General features: G+C 38.2%; 1 protein-coding gene across 10 annotated transcripts in view; it reads right to left on the bottom strand.

Moving 5' to 3' along the window:
- The window catches only part of arvcfb (ARVCF delta catenin family member b), a gene marked incomplete at its 5' end in the record, with an annotated part of 157,619 nt that overhangs the window by 43,377 nt on the left and 100,584 nt on the right, over positions 1-13,658 (bottom strand). For 7 of the 10 annotated variants that reach the window (XM_079486516.1, XM_079486520.1, XM_079486521.1 and 4 more), the window contains 3 exons: positions 3,151-3,770; positions 8,557-8,577; positions 9,434-9,592. In XM_079486516.1, coding sequence (XP_079342642.1) covers positions 3,151-3,770; positions 8,557-8,577; positions 9,434-9,592 — 800 coding nt within the window. The remainder of the gene's footprint in view (positions 1-3,150; positions 3,771-8,556; positions 8,578-9,433; positions 9,593-13,658) is intronic. The other 3 variants (XM_079486522.1, XM_079486515.1, XM_079486519.1) reach the window with 1 other exon arrangement.

Genomic DNA, 13,658 nt, shown 5'->3' with positions numbered 1-13,658 from the left:
AGTATCGCAATATACATTCTGTTATGAATTGTAGAGCTACAGTCCCTGCCAAAAGTGATTTTTGTGATTTTATGTTTTTGACATAAAACACATCATGTAAAGAACATTCTGTGAAAATATAAAGCAAACAATTATTGTATCTTCTATTAATATTAATCCTCCATAAATTCCTCTCAAGGCTGCGATGTAACATGCAAACAATATTTTTAGTGAATCTTTGTTGAAAATATTTGAATAAATATTAAAGTAGTCAGATGTCTAAAGTGTGGTCTGTAATGATCTGTTTGGTTTTGTCAACTTTTTTTAACACTTAATGTTTTCATCCGTTTTAACTTTTATTTAGTATGTTACAGCCCTATCCACAATAGTAGCTCAGAACAAGCAACATTTTTGAAGTCTAAAAGGAACAGTTCATCGAAAAATTTGAGGTCTGTCACCCTCAAGTTGTTCCAAATCTGTATAAATATCTTTGTTCTGATGAATCCTGAGAAGATATTTGGAAATTTTGTTTGACCAGTTCTTGGCCACCATTGACTACCCTAGTTCTTTATAAATGTCATTGTTCTGTTGAACACACAAGAAGCTATTTTGAAGAATGTAGGAAAGCAAACAGTTCTATGGCACTTTTGACTACTATGGTAGTCAATTAGGTCCAAGAACTGCTTGGTTACAAGCATTCTTCCAAATATCTTTCTCTGTATTCATCAGAACAATGACATTTTTACAGATATGAAACAACTCGAGGCTCAGTAAATGAAGAAATATTTTTTATTTTGTGTTGGTTGACCTGTCCCGTTAAAGCTAAATTTACATGTAGATTGTCTGAGATCTCGGGCTAAATGGTATTCTTTACAACCTAATTTAAACACAAGTAAATAGAGAGAAGCTTTAATGGTGCTACAAAACCAGACTCATCAGATGCTGATTAAGAGCAGCAATTAAGATGCTGCCGGCAATTTCTTGCCGCTGCTGCTGCTTCACCTAAACTGCCAAACTCAATAAGAAACAGAGCGGCTACAGAGCCAAAGAGTTTCTGGAAGAAATCATCAAAGAGATGCCGCAATGGTGTCAAGGTACTGATTGAAAATGGATATGACCAGGAAATAAGTTCACGGTTAGAAACGAGAGGTCCTATCAAATACTTCATCATTAGCATAATCATTGTTCAGGTTTCATCTCTTTCCTTTCGTCTCTCTTTCGCTCTCACTCTCATGAAATGAGGGCTTTGCAAATTGAAATTATTTAGACAGTTCAGTTGCATGCTAAACTCTGTCAATGGGAATGTCAAGATTTGCATTTAAATTGGCGCCAATGGCATACGTGCAAAATCAAGACACAGGAAAAGCACTTTGACTAGACACGATGCTGCGAAGATATTTACAACAGCGTCAACTCCTCAATAATGGACCAAATGCTCTCAGCATACAAAAACGTGGATGCGTGTTTGTTGTAGACAAAAACCACACGGTAACATGCTGCATCTTTTTTGTATTCCTCTCATTTCCTTTATTTTAATTATTTAGTTTTGTGTTTTTGGTAAGGCATCGAAATCAATCCTTAAAAAGAGGAAAATCATAGACCATCATTGTTGGATATGGTGTTGAGACATCACTCTTCCAAGTAATCACCCACATCAATTTTATAATAAGCAACAATACTTGTCAGTGGATTTACTAGACCAACAAAAAATAGGAACAATAGGAACATTTTTCACTTCCAGACAAATCTGATGAAACCAGATGAAATGGCTTGCCGAAACACCAAAATGGGGGTCTTGCTGTAAGTTATTTATATTCCGAGCTGACTATTATTTACATTGTGTGCCGTTTTTTATCAATGCTCATAGCACAAACAAGTTATGACTAAATGGCACTTTTTTAATAATTGATGTGGTTGCATGCCCAAACTTCCATTTAAAACAAAGGATGGGCTGTATGGGCTATAAACTAATGCCATTTCAATTTGAGATCAAAAGGGAGTGGTTTCCGGTGGTCTCAAGGGAGATGTCGACATTTTAACCTTATGGCTACTCTACTGTGACACCAGTGGCAGGTGCGTGGAAGATCAGCCAAGGAGAGACGATCCAGTAGAGATATGGCTGAGACAACACACCCCCTTTGTCTGGCAGTGTTCACCAGAGACTATAAATCACCCTGACAACAACAACTCCAGGGAGATAAAGAGAGAGAGAGACCAAACTAAATGTACGGTGTCTGTCTAAATCCATGCAAACCATTTATTTGCTGAATGTCACCATTTTGGCAGTATAATTATTGAAGGTTTCCAAACTGCGAAACAATAGGCTCTAATTAGAATATTCATTTTCGACATCCATTAGAGAATTTTTGCCAAAGTCTTTCATAATGAAAATGCTAATGATGGACAGAAAATCCAAGACTGTGACATTCAGAGCGAGAGGAGCGACATCAGTGCTAACTTCTGTTGGGCTGAAAGGTTTGTGCTGTTAGTAATTGCCTCCATGTTTGTTTATTTCCTAATGTGGACACGGTCAAGGCTTTTTTCTCATATGGTCCTGCAATACACGCCAAAACGTTGTCAGCTGCAGACGCTGCAGTTATTGGGGAATGCACTGACATTAAAGAAGGGAGTATGAAAAAGAGAATATGGTTTTCAGTTTAATAAAGTGTTGCAGCAGACTCTTGTGTCTGAATGATGGACATGCTGTAAACATTGACTCTCCCTTCCTCCCTCTTCTTATCTGCTGTCTCACAAGATAAGCAGTATTAATAAATCCATCTGCCAAAAAGAAAGACAACTGGTCAAAAAGAAGAGATATTTAACACATCGTTTTGCTATTGGGAGCTGACAACAGCTATCATGCTGCTCTGCACCACATCCAGACATAAAAAGGTCAGAATAAGGAGGAAATACCTCATTGCATTGATGTTTTAGACTGTTTTTGGATCAGGATCACACAATTGAACAGCAATATGATTAGAAGTCACTTTTTCTGTATCGTGACGTATATCCGCATGAAATGGCTTCTGAAATTAGTATACAATTTATAATAATTTATAATAATCACTGCAACACTGTGTAAAACACTGGAATTTTCCTGTTTGATTTCCTGATGACTTAAAGGAAGAAGTTAAACAAATAAGCAAACAATAAGGCATGGTTCAGCCTTACCTTACGCGTGGGCCGTTACGTAGAGGCTCACGAATGGTACGTCCGGGGAGCGTGCGACGGTTAGCTGTGGAGTAATCAGGTTCTAGGTCAAAAGGCTCCTCTTCGTCTGGGCCTAAACTGCGTCGGTCATCCTCCAGGCCATAGGGCTCCGGCTGGAAGCGCTCGGGCTGAGAACGATTGAGATCCACGGTGCTACTCCCCATGGGGACCTGCGGCTGGGCTACGTGCCCATAATCTTCCTTCCGTATAGGAAGAGTGTAACTGTTCTCCGGTCGGTATCCTCCAGCGGCCATATAGGGCCTATAGGGCCTGTAGTTGACACCGCGAGAGAGGCTTCCATAGTTCTCGGTCACGTCCCCATATCCCTCGTGAAGCGCGTAATGGCGAAACTGAGTGTCTGGAGTGTCGCTGTAGGAGTCTGCGTAATTGTTGTAGGAGCGTGTGAGGGTGGAGTTAGCCTGGGGCGTGATGAAGCGGTCGCCGTTTTTCATGTAGCGCCGATCGATGGAGTCGGTGTAGCTACCCAGCGGAGAAGAACCTTCTGGAAGAGGAAGGCCATCTGGACCCAGCGGCACCTGTCGAACCGTTCGTGTCGTGACCGTCTTGACCATCTTAGTCACCTGCAACAAAAAACACAAAACATTAGCAGAGCAGAAACTTTGACGTTGACCATTATAATGATGGAAATCGATTTTTTTACATTTTGTGTTCTAAAGCGAACCAACGTCTGCTTTATATGCCCAAGAGAGGACATATATACAGGATATGTAGGCATTCAGAATACAGCCATTATATCAGATTGCTCAAACCACAGCAGCCAAAACAACCACAGGCATTTATGAGTGAAATGCAGCACACTGATTTAGTGGTCTAATATCGGCAGGGAAGTGGAGTGTCACACTGCGAGTATGCTGAATGAAATGACTGCTGAGATTTTCAAGTCCCTTAAAATGTTTTGTTTTGAACAATAATGACACAGCTGGAACTGAAAATAAGGACATATTTTAACAACCTTCTCTGTTGAAGTTAGAGTTGTAGTTTCTCATCGTGCAAGTTCTCTGATAGAAATATCTCGGGTCACTTTCCTGGTCAAGTAAATGTATGTTGATTTAAGAATTGTTTGATATCGACGAACGGATAACCACATAAAAATGCTGAGTAAGTGCAAGTAACTTTGTGTATTGTATACAAAATATAATTATAGACAATACAGCCACGGAAATAATAAAGAAACCATTCCAAAATGTCATTTATTCAGCACTTTTACATGTTTAGAGGTCATTCCAGTCCAGTGTCTGTCGAATTTCAACAAACCTCAGGAGTGACAAAGTCAACCAACAGCAATGTGAAAGACTGAGAGCATGACAAGACATGTGGAAACTGTGATAAAAAGAGGTTATCATCACATATATTTTTCAAATATTACTGTTTTATTGTGTAAAGGTGAATATGAACTTGTTTTCTGTGCAGTATTTTTGGTTTGAAAAAAATACAGAGCATATCTTCTATTATTTTTCTACAGTTTTTATTTTCCGCTAATAAATGCTAATTTAAACTAAATTTTAATTTGAAATTAAAGAGAAATATTGTTAGTAGGTCACAGAATGAAACCAAAATGATTATTTGACTTAAACACATACCTAGAAAGAGTACATAAAAAACACAAATGGTCTCTTAATTTTTTCCACAGCTGTATATTGCGGTATACGGTATACTGCGACACCCTTGAAACGTTTTTAAAATCTAGGAATCTTATAAAAATACTGCAATGTGCAAGACAGTGCAGTGTACATGAGAAGAGTACTGTAAATCAATCTAGATAAGAACATTTCACTACGGTCACCGGAAACACGGTAACATTAACTGACTTGTGTTCTTGTTCTGTGGCACTCTGCGCCTTTATGACTCAACTTAAATAAATCACTATTCCCCTCTGAGTACTCATCTAGTCCTTTATTTCACAGAATGTCTGTGTCGGGAGGATAGACCGCCTCTGCTCCTGTAAGTTCAATGCGGATACAGAAAGCAATTTGATGCCCAGTGAATTCTGCAGCGCAGTTAATTGGCTATTTTGTCCACGGCTGTAAATTCATCTCAGAAATTAATGAGCTTGATAAAAATGTTTCGTCACTGGAGATGAACCATCACTATTTGAACTTGAGTGGGAGCTTTAATAAGACACATGGCCAGTTGTCGGTGTCTGCTATCTTTAGGGAGGTGTCTCTGTCTGTAATGGGACAAAAGTGGTATCAACCACTCTCACCAACACTTTATTAAAACACTTTAGTTATCATTTTAGGTGTAAATGGGCCTTTCTACCATCATATATGCTGCTATTTTTGGGGGCTATGGTATTTTTATAAAGAGTGAATAATTGTATGGATATACAAGTCAAACCGAAGTTAATTTCAGAAACACCGTTTAACAATCACATCAAACCTTCCACACCGACAGTGATTTAACGGAGGAAAGTCCACAGGTCATCACACTCTTATCTGTAGACATTCCTATTCGACTACTAAAGTATCTGACCGTGTCATGAGGTGGACGACATAAATTCTGTTCTTTGCACTTTCTCAAGTCGCTAACAATCTCTTATAACGCTTATAAATGTATCTCTTTTTTCAAAAACCCACACGTGAGATTAGCATGAACTTAGTTGTATTAGTTAACAGACACCAACTTTAACCAACATTTTGGTTTTTCACTATTTATATTTATATACAGAGCCAACCTATTTTTGCTGTCAGCTTCACCCTGACTGAATGTGTGCGGTTCAATCTGTGAAAGACTTTAAAATTCCTTTCACAGTCGAAAAAATAAAACTCCAGATGAACTTTTGTAAATATTGCAAAAGGTCTTGTATTGAATGTCTTGATCGATGCCTGTGTGTTTAATTTCAAAGGAACCTAAATAAACCATTCTCTATAGTTTGAACTAGAGTCTCTGGATGGCTGATGAATCTTGTTTGGACTCTGTTCTGCTGGCTATACAAACCTATCAGGGGGATGGATAATAGCCGCCAAATCGCATGAACACATTCAGAAACACTACAAAATATTCTTTTGGAATGCATCAGGCTTGGCAGAGAGAATACATCTTATTTTATTGCATGGCACTAGCAATGTGAAGACCGTAGGTTTGATTCCTAGGGAACACATAAACTGATAAAATATATAATGTGCCTTGCACTTCAACTTGATTTGGATAAAAGCATCTACCAAATACATAAATCTAACGTATATTAGTAAAGCGGTACGAAAAGTACGCATACAGGGCTAGTTCACCCAAAAATAAAATAGTCTTAATTTACTCACCTTAGAGATCTGTATACATTTCTTTGTTCTGATGAACACAGGAAGGTTTTTGGAAGAATGCAAACATTTCTTGGACCAGTTCTTGGACTCCATTGACTCCCATAGACCGAAAAATTACTTATAAGTACTTACTAGGGGTTGGAGAGTCGCCTCGAGACCAGAAGGTTGCATGTCAAATTCTCAGTGCCGGCGGGTAACGACCGAGGTGCCCTTGAGCAAGGCACCATACCCCCCACTTGCTCCCCGGGCACTGCAGTGATAGCTGCCCACTGCTCCGGGTGTATACATGTTCACGACTTGCAGTGAAAGTGTTCACTACTCAATGGATGGGTTAAATCCAGAGGTCACATTTCGTGTGTGGGTCCCCATTTCTGACAAATAGGTCACTTTCTTTTCAAACAGCATGGGGTACTTTTGACCACCATTGTAATTTTTCCTAGTACTGTAGTCATTGGGGTCTAAGCACTGTTTGGTTACAAGCATTTGTGCAGATATCTTTCTCTGTGTTCAACCAACAAAGATTTTATACAGATTTGTAATAACTAAGAGTGAGGCATTCATGACAAAGAATTTCATTTTTATATTCTGTAAGAAACACAGTCAGGTTTGGAGGCATTTTATTTAAAAAAGGTGGAAGGGCACTGGGGTTTATATTTAGACTGAGCTTAACCACAAAGGCTACTGTTGCCTCTAATGAAGGTGTCTATCTACAGCATCGGCTGTGTTTACTAATGTTCGCCTGTTTAAAGGTGCATAAAAGTGTCACAGGGAGATTTTACAGTTCTATAATAGTTTTACGGTCACACTGGTATTTAGTTTTACAGACAGCAGCCGCAACTACTTTAAGTTGCAGACACAGTTAGTAAGATGAGGAACACTTCAACCATTAAGAAGAAACACCCTTTACTGGTTTTGTTTCAGATGGCATTGGCGTCAGTGGAGGGATGGGTGTGGAAATGGGAGTAGATGGTTTGGATTCAGTCAGGATCACTGGCTGGAAGGTTCGGCGTGTGATGGTTTTAACAACCTTGGTCACCTACGGCGAAAGTTATGTCATGAAGCATGAGACAGCAAAGCAGTTATAATGGAACTGTCAACTCTAATAAAAGTCCAAGGGAAAATGTTAAATGAGAGCCTGTAAAAATGTTTAAAAAGCAGGGAGGTTTTCCAAAAAGTCTAGTTTGTAGTCCAGAACAGTTAAAAACTGATAAACTCATAATGTATTATATGAAATATCTAGCAAGAAAGAAAATGAATAAACACAAGAATGCCTTTGTCTCTCACAAAAGAACAATTCCAGCAATTAATTTAACATTCTTCTGACAAGAGAAAGCTGGATGGTTTCCAATTATTAAAATAAACAAAAGACATGCTAATAAAATGGATTATACCTAAATTAAGTACACACTGTAAATTAATTAATGCCCATTTTTCTTTTAACATCGATTAATAAAATCGTGATTTCACAGCCATCCAATGTAGTCTTGGGTATCTCCTTCAGATTTCATGCTTGGGCCACCCACATTCCACCCGCTAACCGTCTGATGCCCCCTGGCATCCCTTTATATGAGACTATTTACTACATTAAACATGCTAGGAAATATTTTGTTTCAGAAACAACAGAACCCTTCCGTGTTGATAAGATTATTTTTATATAACTACACTCTCATTCCCACAGACCTGATATTACCACAAACACACCAATGTGATGACAGACCCACACATCTGTGCAAGTCGAGATTTATTATTTATTGTTCTTATGTGTTAATAGTTTATTGAGAAATCCAGTGCAGCAGTGTGATCATACTTTACCTTTTACTTCCAAACACCAACTGTTGCCGTGTGTGTGCACATTAGTTAAAATCAGAAGCGTATGCTTGTGCATGCATATAGCTGTTTGTTTTTGTGCGCGCTAATGTCTAGTATTACAGCAGTAGAGGGCATGAAGAGGTGACCGCTCGGCAAATCGAAGCTTTGTGCAGTGATTTCACACCAGTGCGTTGTTGAGCTTCAATGGGCACATATAATGGTGACTGACAACAGGCGGCTTGTGTGTGAGAGCGCCAAAGCGAGGGAAATTTTAACTCACCTTCATATTAGTTAAATGGTCCTTTTATGAGAAACAAAACAAAAGCAAAGGGCAATCAAGACAATGTGGTCTCAAAGACTACATCATACCATAACTGGATTGGAAATAAACAAAGTGGTTTAATGTTACAAAAAGAATTTCACTAGAAATGTGGATCTGGATGAACTAGTTTGAAATTGTTTTGCATCACATTAGGGCATTATCATTATTAACAAAAAGAAGATGTTTAAAGAAAAGAAAATGGTTTTCAGATAGTTAACTCGTTTTTCAAACTTCTCGCCACATTCAAACAGCTGAGCTGTGTTAATGGCAAATAATCACTAGTCATGTGACCTCCTCTGTGGATAAACTTAAGGTTAAAATACAATACAAGACTTTTGCTCAGACTTTGCCCAGATCCAGGACTTGCCCATGATCAGTTCAATCTGAAACTTTCAAAGAGTCTGCAAGTGTATGATGTCTAGTTTAAAAATAATCTGTTCAGATTTTTGTAGAAGTCTTGTAGTGTATAACAGCCATTCATAGCTGAATTCAAAGCCAAATTGTTCCAGAACTCTGACTAGTGTATGCCCCACCAGAAAAACACTTCTCATTACTCTAAACAAAGGGAGAAAACAATCAAAAGGACAATAAAGAATGAGTCCCCCATTTAATAAAATCCATTAAGAAACTGAATTGCTCTTGACAATTCTGAATCAATAATATTCTTTGAATGTGTTTAAATTGTTCCTTATTAAACATCATCATAACAGCCAACTTGTGTCCATTTTCAAGTGTAAAACATGACAATAAATATCGGCAGAATATGTCAAAAGAAAAGTTCTTAGTGTCAAGAAGTTCATAATGTATTTCATTTGGCAGTTTTAAGCAAGGATACCTTAGTCTCTGTGCGGCGTGTGGTCCCGTCATCAGAGGTGACCACGGAAACGTGAGAGGTGGGTGTGCCGGGGTCCTCCTCTATGGTTACCGTCTCCTCCACAACCTCCTGGGGCTCCTGCATCATGGCCAGTGATGTCTGATTACTGGGGCTCTGCTCCTGTGGGACAAGCAGAGGGCAGTGGTTAAGGGTCAAAGTTAACTGATATGGGCTTAGGCTTTACAAGGGGAACATTTGAGAGCTTTAAATAATAGAAGATATATTTTGATACTTCTCAATTTCACTTAGCCCTGGTCACAGTTTGTGTAGACAGGAAAGTTATGAAAGAAAATGAGTGTCAGGAACATGATGACACAGATGTAATTTCCTGATGACGTATGACTTAACTGAGCGAAAGAGAAGGAAAGTAAGCAAACAAAACAAACAAAAATGAATTATCAGCTAGACCGGAATATAAATATGAAGTAATAGAGGATCAGGGCAACCGTTAATGACTTTAGCGCAACAGATTAAACAGGATGACAACAATCACTCAGGGTACAATAAGCCAGTGTGTATGCGGATGTGTGTGTCCTGGCAGCAATGCATGAGCGCTGATAAGGAATGATGCCAAAGGTAGCCCTTTGTATTCCATCCATATTTGAACGCATTAACAGGCAAGCAGTTTTCATTGATTTGCATAGCGGAAGGCTTCAAAGTCTGCGTGAGGCCAAATTGATCCGCAGCAATAATTGACTTCTAGCCTGTATCATTTCTCAGAGCTGGCACCCAACCCCAAAACTATAAACTGCTTAGAAAGTCACGAGAAACTTCCGCTATGGGGCGCTTTATTATTAATTATTTGAATAATTGACCAAATGTTTTTGTAAAACTGAGGACTCTGTGTAATGGGATTCATGAAGAATTTGATGACTGATGAAGAAGGAACATCTCATGTGAAGCGTCTCACTCCTAATAGCTGAGTGGCATATGGATTACTCAGGCATACCACACAGAAACAAAGCTTTGATTAACTTTCTGACAGCCCACAAGCAGCCTCGAGCAGAATGCGAAATGAGAAAGTAATGAGCGATTTCTAAAGACCCTATTAGCACCCCTGTGAAAGCCGAGATAAATATGCCTCTTTTTAGCCATCATGAATTCCGATTGGAAAAACATGGTATAACATGAATAATGGACACTGTATCCGTTTCAAATGCAAAACGACATTATCCATGTTAATAAGAACAGAAAAATGGTCTTGGTTGGGTATTCACAACTAACCCTACAGTTGCAAAACAGAATCCAAAATGTTTTTTTCTGTGATATGTCTCAAACTATTTTAAATGGAATTTGAACCATTACACTAGAAACATTCCTTAATAGAGAAATGTTTTAATTGTAAATGTACATTGTGTTTTTGAAAATACGACATCATTATTCAGTTAGCAAGCTGTGAACTGGTTAAAATGTTAAAAATACTGTAAATGTAAAACTAAATAAAAGGAGAAAGATATCTTGGAGTTCCCATTGGGCCTTATTGGTTGAGTTATGATGAATGCTAAATCAAACCCCCAAGATATTGTCTAGAAAAGGTCGTTCCACAAAACGGAGTAAAGGAGTAGAAAACTCCTGGGAGCAACTGAAGAGAGGCCAAGAGATGCTTTATAGAAGGTACAGAGCTCATAAATGAAAAAATTTACGAAATGGTTCACACAAAAATTACAATGTTGTCATCTATTCACCCTTATGTAATCCAAAACCTCACACAGAAGAAGATATTTTGAGAAATGTCTAACTGGTTTTGTGTCCATACAATGAATATGTGGGTCTTTAAAATATATTGAGCAGCATCTTACATTGAAATTCACAAAAAAGTTTCTCTGCAGTTTATGAAATACAAATGTACTTCTCTGAAAATGTACATTGAATGTAATTTTTTTTCCCCACTAGTATATTATTAGGTTTATGCTTGAAATGAGGCAATGGCGATAGAGAAAACATGTTTAAATATCTTACTATCAACTTTACTCAGGTAAAATCTGGTTTTAAAGATGTTCATATATTTTTGCAGAGAAACAATACAGATTACTTTTGCTCATCTAATTTTATCTTTCTATACATTTCCTTTCATGCTACTAGACATTTTTAGCTCTTTACATTTCAACACAATGCATAGTAAGCACACACCTCAGTTCAGCTTTGATGAAACCACTTTTGAAAAAATATACAAAAGCAAAACCTAGATCTGTGGGACAGCTGGAGCAAGTTCTCATTTATTTTCAGTATAAAATAAACACCTGACCATGACATCCAGGAAACACAGAATGTGAAACAGTTTCATGTTCACCGCCCAACCATGAACTTTCTTTTTAAATGATGGGGCATAAAGCAAAAATTCCTTGTCAGCACTGATGTGCTCATTTTTCATGTAAAAGAGCCAGATAGAGATATGGTACGGCCCATAGGCAGGGCGATGATTTTAACTCTGACCTGTGCCTCATTCAGTGAGGTCTTTATCGGGGATGATCCGCACCGCATGGGGGAAAATCTGTTTCCACAGATACCAGCTTTGCCTCCATGACAACTATTACAAAGGTGAACTCCTGAACCCCGCTCTGTGTTTGTGTGTTTACGTGAGTGCGCTCGCATAGCGTGCCTTGCTAGGACTTTATGGGTAAGCCACAGGATTGAAAAAATGAGCCGGCTACACTGTGTTTTCATCCGTTCTAATTTTAGATAAAATGGAAGTCAACCTATTTAGAGACAAACAGCTGGCAATTAACATCTGGCATGCGTCTAATAAATTAACCTTTTAAATTAAAAAGGTTACTTTACACTGTATTTATTCATCACAATAGTTTTACATATAGAAACTGTTTTCATATGCAGGTCATCCGGCACTAAGCACACACTCAAAAGCTGTGAAAAGTGGACAAATAACCCACAAGGCTCTTTAGAGGGTGTTCCTTAGCAACAGCCCAAAGAGCAACTCGTAACAAAAGACATTGTTAAGGAAACAAGTTAAAGAAAAAGGCAAGTGAACCTCAAAGTGCACCTAGAGAAAAGCTGAGGCCAATTCATGAGCACAACATCATATTTCAAACCCTTAATAATCTTGTGTTGTGTCGCTGATATGAACTTGAAATTTCATCATTTCTCCTGGTAGTGATGAGGAGGTATGTGAGATATATTTCAGCCTTCCACAATGGCAAATTGAGACGAATCTGAAGGAGATAAGGTAAATAGGGCAGATAGGCATATGAGAGAAACGATTGGCAATTAAACCGCTTTAAAAGAGACGGGTCGCTCAGGTGGTTATCGGGTCTGGTCATGATTCACACTGGATAAAAGAGCAGAAAGACCCTCAGACCACCCATGTAGAAAGCTGAGAGAGGAACATTTCTCGCTTTCCAGACTTCACACCTCAAAAAACACCATCTAATATGCCTCTATTTTGCTATGTTTGTGTCAACAACTTTAAACAACTCATTTTGATTCATAGTCTATAACTACAAAGAACATAATTCAAAAATAATAAAAATATATTATAAGAGGAAATAGCTAATAACTTACTAATGCTGAGGTATTTATGAAATACAATTTACTCTATGCATAATATATATGCATATTTTTTATCGTTTTATTTTGTTGTATTTTACTGTATTTAATTTTTCTGTGGTAATAAAAGCATAACCATTTGAGTCAAGCTTGCCAAATATTTGCTATATGATGCAGTACAGTAACAAAGTACAATAATGTACTACCGTATTTGTTTTTTTTTAAATAATGCTAAATATTTCACAGTAAGCAACAGCAGGGAGCATGCAGTATCTAATTCACATTCACTCTCTGAGAAGGTCTGAAAGATACAGAGCAAATTTCTGCACCTCCAATTTGTTCTCTGCAGTCAGCATGCATCACCGCGGCGGCAGCCCTTGCCTCAGATGCACTACTTTCTGGCTAACAGGATTTCTGTCAGACCTCACGGCAAAAATCATCAGTAAGATCTCACACAATTAATCCATCTGCCGAGAACGTTTGTATAACTTGGGTCGTAAGCTTTTCCCATCAAGTCGCGCCTTCCTAGTATACGTCTTCATGACCGAAAGTCTCACCGTGCGGTGAAGCGGCAGCAAGCGGGAATTAACTTCCATTTTGCTGTGCTGTACTTGTGGAAAATTGAGCGAATAAATCAGACAATTTAACAAACAAATAACTAAGAGGAGGGCACACATATGTTTTT

Source organism: Barbatula barbatula (genome assembly GCF_947034865.1).
Source record: "Barbatula barbatula genome assembly, chromosome: 2".
In the NCBI taxonomy this organism is placed as follows: Eukaryota; Metazoa; Chordata; class Actinopteri; order Cypriniformes; family Nemacheilidae; genus Barbatula; species Barbatula barbatula.
The sequence above is the reverse complement of the archived record's forward strand: the minus strand, read 5'-3'. Positions and strand labels throughout refer to the sequence as shown.